This window comes from Hyperoodon ampullatus (genome assembly GCF_949752795.1).
Source record: "Hyperoodon ampullatus genome assembly, chromosome: 4".
NCBI lineage: Eukaryota > Metazoa > Chordata > Mammalia > Artiodactyla > Ziphiidae > Hyperoodon > Hyperoodon ampullatus.
Window position 1 is genome coordinate 30,875,290 of NC_136917.1, and position 17,900 is coordinate 30,893,189.

Below are 17,900 nucleotides of genomic sequence, written 5' to 3' on the forward strand. Positions count from 1 at the left end.
TCCCGGGACAGACTCGTGTTTCAGATTGCAATAGGCCTACTCATCACGTGGCCTTGGACAAGGGTCCGGCCGAGCCGCTGTTTCATTGTCTATCCCGCATCTCCCGTCAGGGTCTCTGGCAGGATCGACTGAGAACCTGGCACGGGTCCTTAGCACACAGTAGGTGCAGGCTTAGCTTCAACCATCCCTCCAGGCCTCCTCCCCAGTTTATCAAGTGTTGCCTAAGCCCGCTGCTGCTGCTAAACTCGGGTACATTAGATAAGTGGGTCACGGGTTTGTGGCCCCGCGGCTCCGGGTGGGCACACAGTATCTTTCAGAGAGAAACTTCGGGCAGGGTGGAGCTGTGCCTGAGGAAGATGAAGAGGTTATTACTGCCTTGTGATCCCACTTTCTCGCTGCACACAAGCTAGGGAAGTGTGTCTGAGCTCACGTCTGTGAGTGCGTCGTCCGGTGACTTGGTGCGCGTCTGCGTGGACTCATTCGCGGGTCGGCGCCACACGGAACCCATCTTCCTCTCTGAAAACCGACGGCGGGGCGGGGCCAGGTGCGCAGGGGGCGGGAGCCAGGCCCCGCGGGGCGGAGTCCACGTGGATGACGCTCAGGGCCACGCCCCCACCTTGGGACAGACCCGGAAGCGGCGGCGCCCCTAGGGGAAGATGGCGCCCTCGGGGCTGAAGGCGGTGGTGGGGGAAAGTGAGTGCCGCCCCCTGGGGGCGGGGGGCCGGGTGCGCACGGACTCTGGGTCCCAAGCAGCGGGGAGCTGGGGGCCTGGCTGGGCGTCGAGCACCTGACGCTCGAGGGGGAGGACGGAGACTTAGCCTCAGCTGGATGTCCCGTCTCTCCCTTGAGGGAGCGGAACAAAGTTGGGAGACAGAACGCCGGGGACCCAAAGGAATCAGACTAAGGGTGGCGTAGACAGGCGCTGGGCAGGGACTCCTGGGCCCCCTAGGGTGCCAGCGAGGGGAGGGCACAGCTGGACATCCAGACTCCCGGATCTCTGAGCCAGGCAAAGTCCGGCGAGCTGGACTCTTGGGGCCCCTGGTGCGGACGGGGGCCGGGCCTGGGTGCGCTGGTCAGCGACCCCAGGTGGTGAGAGTGCTCAGGGGACGCGTCCGGGCCCCTATCCAGGTCCATGGATGGGGGACGCATTCCTCCTTGCCCGGTCGCTAAGAGCCCCATGCAGCGTGAGGACCCAGGCATCCAGGCCCCGCAGGCTGGGTTCTTGGGGGAGGGGTGGAGGTCGCCCCCTCCCCCACCTCCGGTAGTTCCGGCCTCAGCGGCTCCTTCCGCCCTGGCCGTCATGATAACTGTGGACACGACACTCTTGCTGGGCGGGGCTGCCTATCTACTCCCTCCACTAGGCAGGACCCAGTGTGGCTCAAACCCCCAAAACCCCAACTGAAAAAGGTGCCTCCTACATAGGAGTTAATGGGGAGACAGGAGAATCGCTGATTCCATTTTACAGATGAGGAAACTGAGGCTGGATGTTGGGTAATGGGATGACCACAGCCAGGCATGCCTCAGACCAGGGATCCAGGGGTCCTGTGTTCTGGTCCAGGGGAAACTGATGGAGGTGGAATGAGGGTGTGGCTGAAATATACAGGCCAGGAGTACTTGAGTAGCAGATAGGGAGGCTGAGAGCCCAGCTCTGGAGGCAGGTAGACCTGTTATGTGAGTCTTGGCTTTCCAGTTATTCGTTTATCTAAAGCATAGTTATCCAGTGGCTACTTATGCCTCAGGCACTCGCCACTTAAGTGCTGAGGGTGCTTATGCAACTTACTTCTCTTCTCTGAACCTCAGTGGCCCTGTCTATAAATTGCCCCAATTTATAGGAGCTACCTCACAGGACGGGGGTGGGGAGGAGTAAATGTGAGTTCAGATGGAGGTCCAGCCCGGGACCCAGAAGGTTTGGGGGCACGGTGGGGCCAGAGGACCTGGCATCCTGAGCCTGCCCCTCACTTCCCTGCAGAAATTTTGAGCGGAGTCATTCGGAGCGTCAAGAAGGATGGGGAGTGGAAGGTAGGGGTGAGACCGAATGCCTTGTCCAAACCCATGTGGGGGGCCCTGAATGTGGGACTCCCTCTAACTCCTTAAGGAGGTTGCTAGTCCAAAGAGGCGGGGTCAGGTGGGCCAGTCTGGGATGGGGTGGGTTGGGGATGGGGTCCTGGGTCCTCGTGTTCAACCAGCTCTTGAAGCTGTCAGGCCTGCCCACTGCCCCAGCCCCTCCTCAGGGACAGCTTCAGCCTCTCCCGCCCTCTTGTCTGTCCACCGGTCCATCTGTCCATCCATCTGGACAGGTGCTCATCATGGACCACCCGAGTATGCGCATCTTGTCGTCCTGCTGCAAGATGTCAGACATCCTGGCTGAGGGCATCACCAGTGAGTGGACACACCCTCCCCATGCTGCCCAGATGGGACCTGAGGGTGGGATCCCCTCAAATTCTCCAGAACTCCCAAATATGCAGCTTACTGCACAGACAGCCCTGATTTGGGCGCCCATGATAGGCAGACTGCCCATGCAGGGCTCCCTGGCTGTGATCCCTAAGGGGTCAGCCTCCCTGGCTGTGCAGCCCCTGTGTGTGGAACCCCATGTAGGACTCTCAGTGCATGATGTCCAGAATGGATGACTTTCTACAGGCGATCCCCAAGGGGTATGACTATGTGACCCCCCCAATGTGCAGGACCCTGCCCATGTAGCTCTTAGCCGTGTGACCCATGGGTGTGCATCTCCTGCTTCGGACCCTTAGGGAGTGCAGTCCCCCTGCTTCACCCCAGGATCTGACCCTCCTTCCCAAGTGTCCCGCTCCCTGAGTCAGAGACTCCCCATGTGCCCTGGCCCCACTGCCATCCACATGTGCCCCTTCCTCTGTTCCTGCTAGTTGTGGAGGACATCAACAAACGGCGAGAACCCATCCCCAGTCTGGAGGCCATTTATCTGCTGAGCCCCACGGAGAAGGTGCCTATGTGAGCGGGTGTGTGCGCGCATGTCTGCAGTGTATGGGGGACAGGCAGCTGGCTGGAGGCTGGGGCAGGGGATGGTCAGTCTAGGGGCCAGGCCTGGAGAGTGATCCGCATTCTTCAGTCGGTGCAGGCCCTGATCGCAGACTTCCAGGGGACCCCGACCTTCACCTACAAAGCGGCACACGTCTTCTTCACCGACAGTGAGTGAGGACAGCAGTGGGGTGGGGGTCAGGGCGAGGGGGTGTGTGGGCTGCCCTGGCCTGATGCCCCCTCTTGCCCACCCCAGCCTGCCCCGAGCCCCTGTTCTGTGAGCTGGGCCGCTCCCGGCTGGCGAAGGTGGTGAAGACGCTGAAAGAGATCCATCTTGCCTTCCTCCCATACGAGGCTCAGGTACAGCCCAGCCTAGTCCTGGGAAGGGGTGGGGGTCTGTCACCAAACGTCCCAGGTTCCCTCAGAAACAGGCACCGAGACAAGTAAAGGGGACACTGAATCAGAAAGCAAAGGAGCCAACACCGGGCGGAATGAGCTCGTAGCGCTGTGGCACCCGGAGTACTGTCCCACTGGGCAACGGCAGGGGGCAGCATAGAGCTCACCTCAGCGTCGTCCCATCCAAGTTGGAGGGGGCTGAGGTATTTCTCCACCTCCTCCTCTAGACAGGAGTTGGGGGCTGCCCCAGGCCTGCCTCCTAGATGGCAGAGCAGGCTCCAGAGACCAGAGGAAGCCCCAGGGAGTGGCAGATGGCGGCTGCTGGAGTTGGCCAGGGGTACACCTCCAGCGGCGGCTCTGTGCCCTCCCAGGTGTTCTCCTTGGATGCCCCGCACAGCACCTACAATCTCTACTGCCCCTTCCGGGCCGGCGAGCGGGCACGGCAGCTCGAAGCGTTGGCCCAGCAGATCGCCACCCTGTGCGCCACACTGCAAGAGTACCCGGCCATCCGCTACCACAAGTGGGGACCCCACCTGGATGCCACCCTCCGACCTTGACCCCATCCTGTTTCCAACCCCAGCCCCAGTCCTCACCCTGGTCCCTAACCCCATCCCCGACCCCCAGTCTGCGCCTGGCCCTCCCCAACCCCATACCCTGAGCCCCCCACTACATCTGCCCACCCCACCCCCAGGGGCCCAGAGGACACGGCCCAGCTGGCCCACGCCGTCCTAGCCAAGCTGAACGCCTTCAAGGCAGACACTCCCAGTCTGGGCGAGGTGAGGGGGCTTTCTGGGGAGGTGGGGGGTGGGCCCAGCCAGGGTCAGGGTCAATGTCCTCATCCCTGCCCACCCCCTCCACCCCAGGGCCCTGAGAAAAGTCGCTCACAGCTACTCATCATGGACCGGGCGGCCGACCCCGTGTCCCCACTGTTGCATGAGCTCACCTTCCAGGCCATGGCCTATGACCTGCTGGACATCGAGCAGGACACGTACAGGTGGGTGGACCCCGGGACTCGCCATCTGCCATCACTGCGGACCTGGGTCCTCAGCCAGTGCTCCCGACCCTCATGTCTCCCGCTCCCCCAGGTATGAAACCACGGGGCTCAGCGAGGCCCGGGAGAAGGCCGTGCTGCTGGACGAGGACGATGACCTGTGGGTGGACCTGCGGCACATGCACATCGCAGATGTGTCCAAGTACGGGCACGTGGTGGGCGCCGGGGCTGTGGGCCCTTCCGCGCGTGGTCCCTACCCCCTCCCACCCCTTTGTGGACCGGGTACGTGGCCTCCCGCTCTGGGTGAGTGCCCCTCCACGAGCCACACCCCTCCGCTGGCCTCCCCGGTGCGGCCCCAGTGTGGGCTCGCACGTGGCCTGTGTCTCCGGTCTCCCATCCCCTGGCCATGCGATGCCCCCCCCATTCTGCTGTCAAACTACGGTCTTGGCACCGGTCCCCACCCTCCCCCCTGCCCACTGTCACTGCCAGGAAGGTCACGGAGCTCCTGAAGACATTCTGTGAGAGCAAGAGGCTGACCACAGACAAGGTAGAGTGGGCAGCTTGGGAGGAACGCCACGCCCCCCCAAGATGGATCCCTGGCCTCTGGTAGGCAGGGCCTGGCTCACGCTCCTCCCTGTCCCCAGGCCAACATCAAAGACCTGTCCCACATCCTGAAAAAGATGCCACAGTACCAGAAGGAGCTGAACAAGGTGAGCGGGGGCTGGGAACCCACCCCCCTCCAACTGCCACCCCCTCTCCACCCTGGCTCAGCCTCTGTTACCCCAATTCCCACCCCTGCCCCTCAGTATTCTACACACCTGCATTTAGCCGATGACTGCATGAAGCACTTCAAGGGCTGTGTGGAGAAGCTGTGCAGTGTGGAGCAGGTGGGGTGAGCTTGGGGCAGGGGTGGGGTCTGTGGAGGGGAGGCTGGGCGTGTGGGGGCGGGGTCTGTGGAGGAGGCGGGGTCTATGGGGGCGGGGCCTGCGAGGGAGGCGGGGCCTGTGGAGGGGCGTTTTCTGGAGTAGAGTATGGCTTGTGGGGGTGCCAGGCCCATGGAAAGGTAGGACCAGGGTAAGGGGCGGGGCCTACGGAGAGGTGTGGCCTGTGTGAGGGGTGGGGCCCGTGAGGAAGAGGCTGGGGCTGCGAGGGGGTGGAGCCTGTGAAGAGGATGGGCCTGTGCGAGGGGTGGGGTCTCTGCGAACACGTGTAGAACCTTCAGAGACCTGGTGGTCGGATGAAATGAAGCCCAAAGGTCTTGCCGAGGCCCCTGGGATGGCCCTGCCCTGCCCCGTGCCCCCGCAGAGTGGCTGACCCCCATGCCCCACAGGACTTAGCCATGGGCTCTGACGCAGAGGGCGAGAAGATCAAGGACGCCATGAAGCTGATCGTGCCGGTGCTTCTGGACACTGCAGTGCCAGCCTACGACAAGATCCGGGTTCTGTTGCTCTACATTCTTCTACGGAATGGTGGGTAGGGGGCAAGGGGTGGCCCTGGTGTACTGCCACTCACTGCAGTCGCCAGTGATCCTGGGACTCTCTAAACCCCACAGTTGCCCTGTCCTCGGGATGCCCCCAAACCCCACAGATACCACTCTGGACCCTGGGCCTCCCTCCATTGGCCTCCGTTGGCATGGAGAGGCTGCAAATCTATGACGTCTCCAAATTTGGTCCCCTCAACTGATTCCAGAGGATCCCCCAGTCTACTACCCCCTCTGGGATTCACATCCAGAATTCTAACATCAGGAGCCCCCCCCGCACCAGCCTGGGTGGCTCCCCTGGTCCCGAGGGCCTCTGAACTGTAGGCTGCTCCTGTCATGGTTCTGGCACCTCCTCACCCCACCGCAAGCCCCTCAACCCAGAAGCGTGCATGGCCACCTCTGTCCCCCCACCCTCCCCTCCCCCCCGACCCCGTGAGCATCCCATCCACGTCAGCCCACCCATCGGCCTCCTCCAGGTGTGAGCGAGGAGAACCTAGCCAAGCTGATCCAGCACGCCAACGTGCAGGCGCACAGCAGCCTCATCCAGAACCTGGAGCAGCTGGGGGGCACTGTCACCAACCCCGGGGTATGCTGGGTCAGAGACTGGGAGGGGGAGGCGGATATGGGGGTGGGGCTGCCTGGGGAGCAGGCACTGAGTCAGAGGGCAGTGACTGGGGGCGGAGGGCACCTCACCAGGGCAGGGATACGCAGGGCATGATGTGTTGGAGGCTCGAGTGGGGTCTGGGGACCGGGGGGCACCAGGGCTGTCCCCAGCCTCGGCGGTCATAGGAGAAACAGGGCGGGCGAGGCATAGTCAGAGCCCCAGTCCATGCTATCCGAGTCCCGGGCGCGGATAGCCGGGTCATCAGCATGGGGCACACAGTTGACCCTGGGCTCCCAGAGGTCTGAGGGCCACCAACCTGGGCGGGACACACATGGCAGCTTCCTGTGCTCTGATCTCCACACATCCCGCTTCCCCTGACACTGCCTCCGCCTCTGGCCACGCGCATCTCTCATGTTCTCGCCTCGCCAGTTGGTCCTCCGTCTCTCTCCCAGGCGCCCGTCTGTCGCCCTGTCCGCCACCTCTCAGTTCCCTTGTTTCTGCGTCCTCCCACATCTGTCTCCATCTTTCTCTCTTAGCCCTGATCTTTCTCTTTGTCGCATCTTTGTCTCACTGCGTCTCTATTTCTTCCTCCCTCTCTCTCATTTTCCCTTCCTCGCTCTCTCTGTGTCTGTCTCTGTCTCCCTCCCTCCTTCTATCTTTCTCTCTGGTTCTCTGTTCCCTTTCTCCATCTTTGTCTGCAACCTTCCCAAGTCCGACAAGCCCCCAGCCCCATTTATGACCCGCCTCCTTCTCCCTGATTCCCCCACTGACCCCGGCCCGGCCCGCCCCGCCTTTAGGGCTGTGGGACCGCAAGCCGGCTGGAGCGGAGGGAGCGCTCGGAGCCCACCTATCAGCTGTCCCGCTGGACCCCGATCATCAAGGATGTGATGGAGGTACCGCTGCTGGGGGGTTGGGGCCTGACCCCCACCCCCCGCCCCTATCCAGGCAGTGCTCAGCCCTCTTCCTGCTCACTGTCCTAAGCCCCCAGGCTTAAGGGGAAAATCCTTCATTATGGGCATCCCTGTGGCATCCAATTTGCGCTGTCATGGGGGCATCCCAAGCCCACACTGGAGGAAGTGGGGTGTCAGAGGTCCCTCATAGGGGAGCTTCATTTCCTCTCCACCTGCTGGTCCCCTCCTCTGTCCCCCTCTATTCGCTCCTGCCCCCCAGAAAGCCCCCTGGGTCCCCCTTTGTCCTCCCCATGCCAGTCCCTGCCCATTCTGGGAACCAAAAGCAGCAGCAACACAAAGGACCAGGCCAGGGACCTGGCTTCCTGGCTTCCTGCCGTCTGTGTGGAGTCCTGGCACCTCCGCCTGCTTGGAGGCCAGTGACCTTGGCCCCCGTATCCCCATGGACTCGATGCTGAGACTCCTGGGTACCTGAGGGGCAGGGAGCTCAGAATCCTGGGTTCCCAAGGGTCTGTGGGTCCACACTCCTGGGTCCCTGAGGGGCTGAGGAGGAGCAGGGTCCTTAAGAAGCTCGGGGCCCAGGGTCCTGGGTCGCCAAGGGGCTGGAGACACAGATGGTGGCTCCTGTCTGCCAGGATCTTGGCCCATGTACACACCCTATGGAGGGGGCTCCAGACCCTGGGCCCTGTCGCCCGGGCCCCTCTCTTCAGCCTCCTCCTCTGGCCCCAGGATGCCGTGGAGGACCGGCTGGACCGGAAGCTGTGGCCCTTTGTGTCTGACCCTGCGCCCACGCCCAGCTCCCAGGCTGCCGTCAGGTGAGGCCCAGGGATACCCCCGCCCCAGCTGTGCCCAGGCCTGTGGGAGGTGAGGCTTGGGTATAGGGGTGGTGGTCTGCTGTTGAGACTGACCTTTCCCTGTCTCCCCCGGACAGCGCCCGCTTTGGCCACTGGCACAAGAACAAGACGGGCGTGGAGGCACGGGCAGGGCCCCGGCTTATCATCTACATCATGGGCGGTGTGGCGATGTCAGAGATGCGGGCCGCCTATGAGGTGACCAGGGCCACTGATGGCAAGTGGGAGGTACTTATTGGTGAGTGGCCAGGACTGGGGCCCCTGGGCTGGGGTGAGGCCGGGAGCCTGCCCCTGTGTGTGGGTCCCTGGGGGACTGACAGCTGCGTGCCTTTTGGGTCCCCAAAGCCTAGAGCCTCCGCAGGGCCTGGGTGAGAGGATACCGGATACCTGAGGGGCTAGGGCTTGGCTTCCCAGGGAACGGGTCACCTAGGAGTGGACCCCTCTCTTTCCGAGGGGTGAGCCTTCTGAGCCCTTAGGGTCAGGGCCTGGTTTCCCGAGCACCCCACCTGGGGGGTGTCAGGGGCCGAGGCCGCTCCCCCAGCCCCATCCTCCTACCCAGGCTCCTCACACATCCTCACCCCGACCCGCTTCCTGGATGACCTCAAGACGCTGGACCAGAAGCTGGAGGACATTTCCCTGCCCTGACCCTCCTGCCCCCGCCTGCCCTGCCCCCCGCCCTTTTCAGAGAAATAAACTCCCATCTTTCTGCCAGCTTGCACCCACCTCACTTTCCTTCCATGGGAGCTAGACGGGGACTGCCACCCTTGGGTCCCATTCCCTGACCTGTGCCTCAGGCCCCACCCCACTCTGTTGTCCTTCCAGAGGGCATCCCAAGCCCTAATTTGAATATTGGCTCCAAGATCTACTAGCTTCTAGGTTTTGGCCAACTTCTTGGGTCCCCCTTCCAAAAACATGGGGGGCCAATGACGGCAGTGGCTTTGCAGAGGAGGTGAAATGGCGCCGAAAGCTGATGGCACGGGAAAATGACAGCAGCTGCTCCTCTACTGGTACTAGGGTTATCTCGGCTGCTCCGATGGGACCATCAGTAGTAGTATTAACAAGCAGAACAGGCCCTGTATCCCAGCACCCCCAGCCCTTCAGGAACTGTCTCAGTGGGGCCTGGGGCCACACAAGGCCAGGGGTCTTCTCAGGCTCCTAGGATCAGAATCTGCATTTGTGTGAGGACAGGATCACAGCAAACGATGCCCAGTTCCCACCCCAGAGAGTTAGAACTCTCCCTGCTTATCCTCCTCCCCGCCCCCACTTTCTCCAGGCTGTTCACAGGGGCTCCTAACTGCAGGACTTATCAGACCCTTCACTGGGTGTGTTAGTTTGCTAAGACTGCCATAACAAAGTGCCACATTCCGGGTGACCTGCACAACAGAGATTATTCTCTCACAGTTCTGGAGACCCGGAGTCCAAGATCAAGGTGTTGGTGGGGTTCATTTCTTCTAAGGCCTCTTTCCTTGGCTTGTAGATGGCCGTCTTCTCCCTGTGTCCTCACATGCTCTTCCCTCTGTGTGTGTCTGTGTCCTAATCTCTTCTTCTTTTTTGAAAATTTATTTATTTAATTTTATTTTTGGCTGTATTGGGTCTTCATTGCTGCACGCGTGCTTTCTCTAGTTGCAGCGAGCGGGGGCTACCCGTCGTTGAGGTGTGTGGGCTTCTCATTGCGGTGGCTTCTCTTGTGGTGGATCATGGGCTCTAGGCGTGCAGGCTTCAGTAGTTGTGGTGCACGGGCTTCACTAGTTGTGTCGCATGGGCTTCAGTAGTTGTGGTGCACGGGCTTAGTTGCTCGGCGGCATGTGGGATCTTCCTGGACCAGGGCTCAAACCCGTGTCCCCTGCATTGGCAGGCAGATTCTCAACCACTGCGCCACCAGGGAAGCCCCTAATCTTCTCTTCTTATAAGGATACCAGTCATATTGGCTTAAAGTCTACACTAATGACCTCATTTTGACTTAATTATCTTTTAAAAATCTTGTCTCCAAATACAGTCACATTCTGAAGCAGGGGGGTTAGGATTTCAGCATATGAATTTTCTGGGGACACAGTTCCGCCCATAACACTCAGCTAAAGTGAGATGTGAATCTCACAGCCTGAATAAGATAGATGAAGGCCCTTCTCTCTGGGGCACAGACACACAGCCAGGCCGGCAGTCTGTGGCACAGGTGGCTGTGGGAGCCCCAAGAACACGATAATCCACTCAGTCAGGGGCAGCCTGGGAAGGCTTCCTGGACGAGGTGGCACTTAAGAGAATGAAAGTGAAGAGGAGTCTGGGAAGGGAGGGGAGGGCACAGTGAAGGCAAAGGCAAGAGAGCGGAATGGAGCCAGAGGGAAAGGTCTTGAGGGACGACAAGGTCTGAGAGCCACCTGGGGCCTGAGTGAGGATTTGGCCCCTGCTGGGGTGATAGGAAACTACAGAAAGCATCTGAGCAGGGTCAGGTGGGGGCCCCAAGTCTAATGTTGGCGATGGGGCTCAGCTGGGATGAGTGCCTGGGGAGGGGACCCTGGTGGGCGGGTAAATTGGGTATAGCGCCCCCCAGTGGAGCGCTACTCATTTCCATCCTGTCACCTCTGGAGTTGTGGCCCCTCCAAGACTGGGACCAGGGGGGCGTGGGCGGACACAGGACAATTGAGGCCCTCCTTCCCTGCCCACGGAAGACTTGGCCCTGATTTTGAGGTCACCTATCCTTTTGAGAATTCAGAGAAATCTAAAGACACTCTTCCCAGAAAAATCGCACGGACAGTTTTGTAGGTAGGGCCTTGGAGAAGCAAAAACCCCTGCGATTCAGCAATTCTACTAAGATTTATGCGAAACGCGTAATAGGGCAGAAAGATGGACGTGCAAGTCTGTCGAGTAGATGAGGTGCAGGGGAGAAAGTGGGTCATCTCAGACCACTGAGACGGCCGGCCCTGGATGCCACCCCCCCCCACCCGCCACGGCTTTGGCAGGGAAGCCTTTCGACTGGGAGACGGAGTGGGAGGGAGATGGTTTTAAAAGTTTAACTTTTAGGGACTTCCCTGGTGGCACAGTGGTTAAGAATCCGCCTGTCAATGCAGGGGACACGGGTTCGATCCGTGGTGGGGGAAGATCCCACCTGCCACGGAGCAATTAAGCCCGTGAGCCACAACTACTGAGCCCACACGCCTAGAGCCGGTGCTCCGCAACAAGAGAAACCACCGCAATGAGAAGCCCGCGCACCGCAACGAAGAGTAGCTGCCACGCCCCCACGCGCAGCAAAGAAGACCCAACGCAGCCAAAAATCAATCAATTAATTAATTTTTAAAAAAGTTTAACTTTTAAACGCTCCTCCTTGGGAAGCCGCGGTTTTCCTCCGGGACCCGCTTAGGTAGATCAGCGCTCCGAGCGCCAGGGGGCGCTGTGGCTGAATTTGCCAGCTGCTTTGATCTTTAGCGTATGTAACCCGAGCTTGGGTGACCCTAATTAGAGAAGGCGGGGGCGGGGGAGAGGGAGTAGGTCATGAGTTACTCAATAACTCATAATAAAAGTTACTCGTCTCAGCGCCAGCGAAACCCTGTTGCTTAAATCGCCTCGGCCTCTGGCCCTTATTTGTACGTAGATGATGTTGTGAAGTCTCCCACCTCGGGACATTTTGATTCTACAAATATTCACGGACCACCCCCATCCCCGCCCCCGAAAATGGGCCACAGCAGCCGGTAGTGTCAGGCCCTGACCACGTCCCAGGCATCCTGCCAAACCCTCCACATGCATTACACAGAATTCTCAAAACCCTCGTGTGAGGGTAAAATCCACCCTCTCTCTGCGTCCTGTGAAGCCTCACGTCAGGAGCTCCATGATGTCATTTCCCCTACGATTGGTCGGTGGGTTGGGGGCGGGCGGGAGGTGTCCCTGGTTTCCAACAACTCTCCACATAAAGGTTTTAGCAGCCATGGATTCCTTCCGATCTCTCCCCCCCTTTTTTTAAATTTAATGTTATTATTTTTTTCCCCGACGCTGCGAGGCTTGTGGCATCTTAGTCCCCCAACGAGGGATTGAACCCAGGCCACCGCAGTGAAAGCGCGGAGTCCTAACCACGGGACTGCCAGGGAATTCCCCAATTTTTTTTTCTGTACTTTAAAATTTTATCTATTTATTTATTGCCAATATCTCTTGAAGATTATTTTCAAACTTGTCATTCCTCCCACTGGAATCAGCTGGGATCCTTCTTGAAAGGACTCTCAGCAACTACTGAAGTTGGTTCGTATGGAAAGTTACAACCTAGCGCGTTTTGTTACGTGTTACTGTGGGTGTGGATTAGATCGCTGAATCCCCGGGAAGCAGCTGGACACATGAGCTCATAGGGGAGGCCTGGGGTGGGAACAGACCCCAGAGTCACCGGTGGTCATGGTATAAGCTTAGAGGCAACATCCAGGAACCACTGACTGGCACAATAATAATATATTAATATATACCACGATAGTATAGTATTAATATAATAATACATCATTATTATTTAATACTGTAAGACGGTCTGGCTCCGGCTGGGCGGTGGTTCTCAGGATGTGCCAAGAAGGAGGACTCCACAAAGTGAGAAAAAAGGATTCCTCAGGTCAGCATCAGGGCTTCGGAAGGTCAGGAGGGCACCCCTGGGGTGAGCACTGATGCTCTTGGTTGTGGGGACATGGGGACATGGGGACACATCATACCAGGGAGAGTTCTCAGCCCGTGCTGTGCAGGGCAGGGGGCTCTTCTAGAGCAATATCTCATCCAAGTTAACAGGAGGGAAAGGTTTGTGGTCTTGAATTTGCTCTAAAAAATAAAAGTGAGCGGGGGAGATAAATTAGGAGTTTGGATTTCTGGGGGTTTTTTTGATTTTTTTTTTTTTCTGCACTGTGCAGATCTTTGTTCCCCTACCAGGGATGGAACCCCGGACCCACGGCAATGAAAGTGCTGAGTCCTAACCACTGAACCACCAGGGAATTCCCAGGAGTTTGGAATTAACATAGACACACGACTATATATAAAATAGGTAAACAGCAAGGACGTACTGTATAGCACAGGGAACTATACTCAGTATCTTGTAATAACCTATAATGGAAAAGAATCTGAAAAAGAATATATATGTATATATATGTGTGTGTATAACTGAATCACTTTGCTGTACACTTGAAACTAACACAGCATTGTAAATCAACTCTACTTCAGTTTTTTTTTTTTTGTTTTTTTTTGCGGTACATGGGCCTCTCACTGTTGTGGCCTCTCCCGTTGCGGAGCACAGGCTCTGGACGCGCAGGCTCAGTGGCCATGGCTCACGGGCCCAGCCGCTCCGCGGCATGTGGGATCTTCCCGGACCAGGGCACGAACCCGTGTCCCCTGCATCGGCAGGCGGACTCTCAACCACTGCACCACCAAGGAAGCCCTGTACTTCAGTTTTTAGAAAAAAACTAAAAAAATAAAAGTTTAAATACTTTATGGTACATTTAGACAATGGAAACTGACCCTGCATTAAAAAGAACTCACCCAAGAGATAGGAAAATATACATCCACACAAAGACGTGTCCAGGAATGTTCATGGCATTATTCATAATAGCCAAAAGGTGGAAACAATCCAAATGCCCATCAACCGGTGAATGGAAATCAGTGTGGTACATCCAGGCGATGGAATGCAGCTCAGTCAAGGACCAAAATACATGTTATGACATTAATGAACCTCAAAACACTATGCTAAGTAAAAAAGCTTGATGCAAAAGACCACATGGTGTACGATTCCATTTATAGGAAATGTCCAGAATAAGCAAATTCACAGACAGAAAGTGGTTGCCTAGGGGTGGGGGTGGGAATAGAGAGTGACTGCAAAGGAGCACAAGATTCCTTTCAGGGGCGATAGAAAATTTCCAGAATTGGATTGTGGTAATGGCTGTGCAACCCTGTGAAACTTACTACAGATCATTGAGTTGTACAATTGAAATGGATGAATGTGGTATGTAAATTATACTTCAATAAAGCTGCTTTAAAAAAGAACGAAAAAATGAGGGTCCCAGACATGGTGGAGCTGCCGGCTGGGCAGAGAGGGGTGGAGGTGGGATGGTGAAATCCCCAGGAGCCTAGCAAAGCAAGAATTGCCTGAGGCCTCTGGGGGAGGGGCTGAGTGGCCCCAGGGAACCCCAGATGTCAAGGAAGCAAGGCAAGCTTCCCCTCCTTTTTTTTTTCTGTAAAGTTGCTCAAAATCTGAAAACACAAGTTAACCAACAGCTACTGCCAAGAATATTGTGAAAAGACTCCTGGAGGTGAGGAAATAGCCCTGAAAGTGTCAAAGTTCTGTTCCTGTTGGGCTGAGATGGGGTCCCCAGGGCTGAGGTATTGAGGGGACAGGACAGGAAGAGGAAGTCCTGGCTGGTGGCCCCTCCACATTGAGTGACCACTCAGAGCCTTGATCCCTGTCTGTGGCTGGGGAAATTCTGGGAAAATATTGATCCCCCTCCCCAAAAAAAGCGACGTTTGAAGCATCCACTACATACCGTGCCTCATTCTGTATCGTCTACATAGATTTACATAAAGTACTTGCTGGATGAAATAAGTCAGATGGAGACAGACAAATACTTAAATGTGGAATCTGGTTTTCCCCCAGCTTCATTGAGATAAGCTTAAGGTGTACAACGTAGTGATTTAATACATATATACTGATCAAAGAAATGTTCACATTGAGATATAGGGAAAGTCATTCTGGCTTATACATGAGTTAACTTGAATTTTATGCTAACAGCCTGTTTGTCGCCTATGAAAACTACATTGTACATCTGCTTTAATTATTAAAGAAAAGGGCACAATGACCAGAAGTCAAGAATGTCCATGTTCAGGCTTCCCTGGTGGCGCAGTGGTTGAGAGTCTGCCTGCCGATGCAGGGGACACGGGTTCGTGCCCCGGTCCAGGAAGATCCCACATGCCGTGGAGCGGCTAGGCCTGTGAGCCATGGCCGCTGAGCCTGAGTGTCCGGAGCCTGTGCTCCGCAATGGGAGAGGCCACAACAGTGAGAGGCCCGCGTACCACAAAAAAAAAAAAAGAATGTCCATGTTCAAAATCAAGATTAAATGCCTCCCTTCCTGGGATGCCAATGCTGGTCCTCCTTTGATGATAAGACTCCCTTCCCAGGCGCCGAGGTCATACCGACTCGCTGTGTACATGCTGATCTGTTTTTTTTTTTTTTTTTTTTGAAACCTTGAAGGAGTGTCTCCATGATTTGTTTGATGTTCTTTGTTCTGACAAGATATAAAACTGCGCTGAAAACCATGCGTCTCTGGGGCAGTTCCTCAGAGTTATCAGAGAGGCCATCTTCCAGGCTATAGTCCTCAGTTTGGCTCAAATAAAACTCTTTTCTGGGACTTCCCTAGTAGTCCAGTGGTTAAGACTTGGCGCTTTCACTACTGTGGGCCCGGGTTTGATCTCTGGTCGGGGAACTAAGATCCCACAAGCCTTGTGGCGCGGCCCAAAAAAAAAACAAAAACAAAAAATCCCCTCTTTTCTATTCCTATTATAGTTTATTATTTTCGTCGACAATACATTACAAAATGACAACCACAATGAAGTTAGATAGTAGATCCATCCCCTCACATGGTTGCCGTGTGCGTGTGGTGAGAACTTTTAAATTCTCCTCTCTCAGCAACTTTTCAATACACAATATACAGTATTGTTAACCATCGTCATTATGTTGTACATTACACCCCCAGAATTTATTCCTCTTATAACTGGAAGTTTGTACCTTTCGACCACCTTCACCCATTTCTCCGACCTCCCAGCCCCTGGCAACTGCCAATCTCTGTTTCTGTGAGTTTGGTTTGTTTTATCGTTTTTTGTTTTTAAGATTTATATGTGAAATCTAAAAAAGCTGAGCTATAGAAGCAGAGAACAGAATGGTGGTGACCAGGGCCTGGGAGGTGGGGGAAATGGGGAGATGTTTGTCAAAGGAGACAAAATTTCAGTTAGATGATGAATGAATTCTGGGGACCTAACGGACAGCATGGTGATTACAGGTAACACTGTATTGTGTACTGGAAAGTTGATAAGAGAGTAGATCTTCAGTGTTCTCACCACACACGCAAAGAGGTACTTATATGAGGTGATGGAGATGTTATCTAACCTTATGTGGTAATCATGTTTCAACATAACACATGTATCAGATCGTCACGTAATACACCTTAAACGTACACAGTGTTATATGTCAGCTGTGTCTTAATAAAGCTGCGGGGGTGGGAGTACTCACTTAATTGTCACCCAGGCCCCGTGAGGTAATCACTGAGAATAATCCCATTTTACAGATGGGGAAACTGAGGCCCAGAGGTGCTTTAGCCACTTGCTCAAAGTCATGCAGCTAGTCAGTGGCTGAGCTGGGACTCCCAGGAAGGGGGCTGCAGCCTCCATGGCATCACCACCAGAGCATCTCTGAAGCTCCTTGGCATCTGTTCTTGTTGCTTGGATATGCTGGGCAGGGGAGAGTGGGCAGGTACCACAGGAAGGGGCTGGGGAGACAGCTCATCCTGGGTGGGCAGGGCCCCAAGAGCTGGGCTGGTCAGAAGGGGTTCTAGGAAACTGTTCCTACCTGCCCCTTACTTTACCCTCCATGTGTTCTCCCCCCACACCCTGCCTACTCCATGTACCCCCCACCTCATGGTACAGGTGGAAAAATGCCTTGGTTAAAAGTAAGGACTTTGAGGAACTTCCCTGGTGGTCCAGTGGTTAGGACTCAGTGCTTTTACTGCTGGGGGCCCAGGATCAATCCCTGGTCCGGGAAGTAAGATCCTACAAGCCAAGAGCTGCGGCCAAATAAATAAATAAATAAATAAATAAGGACTTCGGCATCCAACAAATCTGGATCTGAAATCTCCCCTTCGGGAGTGACTCAACCTCACCCAACATCAGTTTTCCCATCTGTGACATGGGGCACGAGGTGGAGGCTGTCAGGAAGCTGTGGTCAGACTCTCCCTCCCACCTCCACACTATTCCCCTTTTCTTTAAATTTTTTTTAACATCTTTATTGGAGTATAATTGCTTTACAATGGTGTGTTAGTTTCTGCTTTATAGCAAAGTGAATCAGCTATACATATACATATATCCCCATATCTCCTCCTTCTTGCGTCTCCCTCGCACCCTCCTTATCCCACCCCTCTAGGTGGTCACAAAGCACCAAGTTGATCTCCCTATGCTATGTGGCTGCTTCCCACCAGCTATCCAGTTTACATTTGGTAGTGTATATATGTCCATGCCACTCTCTCATTTCGTCCCAGCTTACCCTTCCCACTCCCCGTGTCCTCAAGTCCATTCTCTACGTCTGCGTCTTTATTCCTGTCCTGCCCCTAGGTTCTTCAGAACCTTTTTTTTTTTAGATTCCATATATATGTGTTAGCATGCGGTACTTGTTTTTCTGTTTCTGACTTACTTCACTCTGTATGACAGACTCTAGTTCCACCCACCTAACTACAAATAACTCAATTTCGTTTCTTTTTATGGCTGAGTAATATTCCACTGTATATATGTGCTACATCTTCTTCATCCATTCATCTGTCGATGGACACTTAGGTTGCTTCCATGTCCTGGCTATTGTAAATAGAGCTGCAATGAACATTGTGGTACATGACTCTTTTTGAATTATGGTTTTCTCAGGGTATATGCCCAGTAGTGGGATTGCTTGGTCATATGGTAGTTTTTTAAGAAACCTCCATAC

The 17,900-nt window shown here is 55.6% G+C and overlaps 1 protein-coding gene across 3 annotated transcripts; it reads left to right on the plus strand.

The window, feature by feature from the left end:
- Positions 1-656: 656 nt before the first annotated feature.
- STXBP2 (syntaxin binding protein 2) lies at positions 657-8,932 on the plus strand (the record flags this gene model as incomplete). 3 transcript variants are annotated; one of them, XM_079702884.1, is made up of 19 exons in its annotated part: positions 657-693; positions 1,970-2,019; positions 2,298-2,379; positions 2,880-2,956; positions 3,044-3,161; positions 3,248-3,351; positions 3,759-3,907; positions 4,079-4,163; positions 4,251-4,381; positions 4,473-4,580; positions 4,868-4,925; positions 5,023-5,088; positions 5,185-5,265; positions 5,709-5,847; positions 6,335-6,444; positions 7,260-7,355; positions 8,100-8,185; positions 8,302-8,459; positions 8,781-8,932. In XM_079702884.1, the coding sequence occupies 19 exons, from the start codon at positions 657-659 to the stop codon at positions 8,864-8,866; spliced, it is 1,821 nt and encodes a 606-aa protein (XP_079559010.1). In that variant the 3' UTR covers positions 8,867-8,932. The 3 variants fall into 3 exon arrangements, with proteins under 3 accessions (XP_079559010.1, XP_079559011.1, XP_079559012.1); XM_079702885.1 differs by having other exon boundaries at positions 3,083-3,161; XM_079702886.1 differs by having other exon boundaries at positions 3,092-3,161.
- Positions 8,933-17,900: the final 8,968 nt, after the last annotated feature.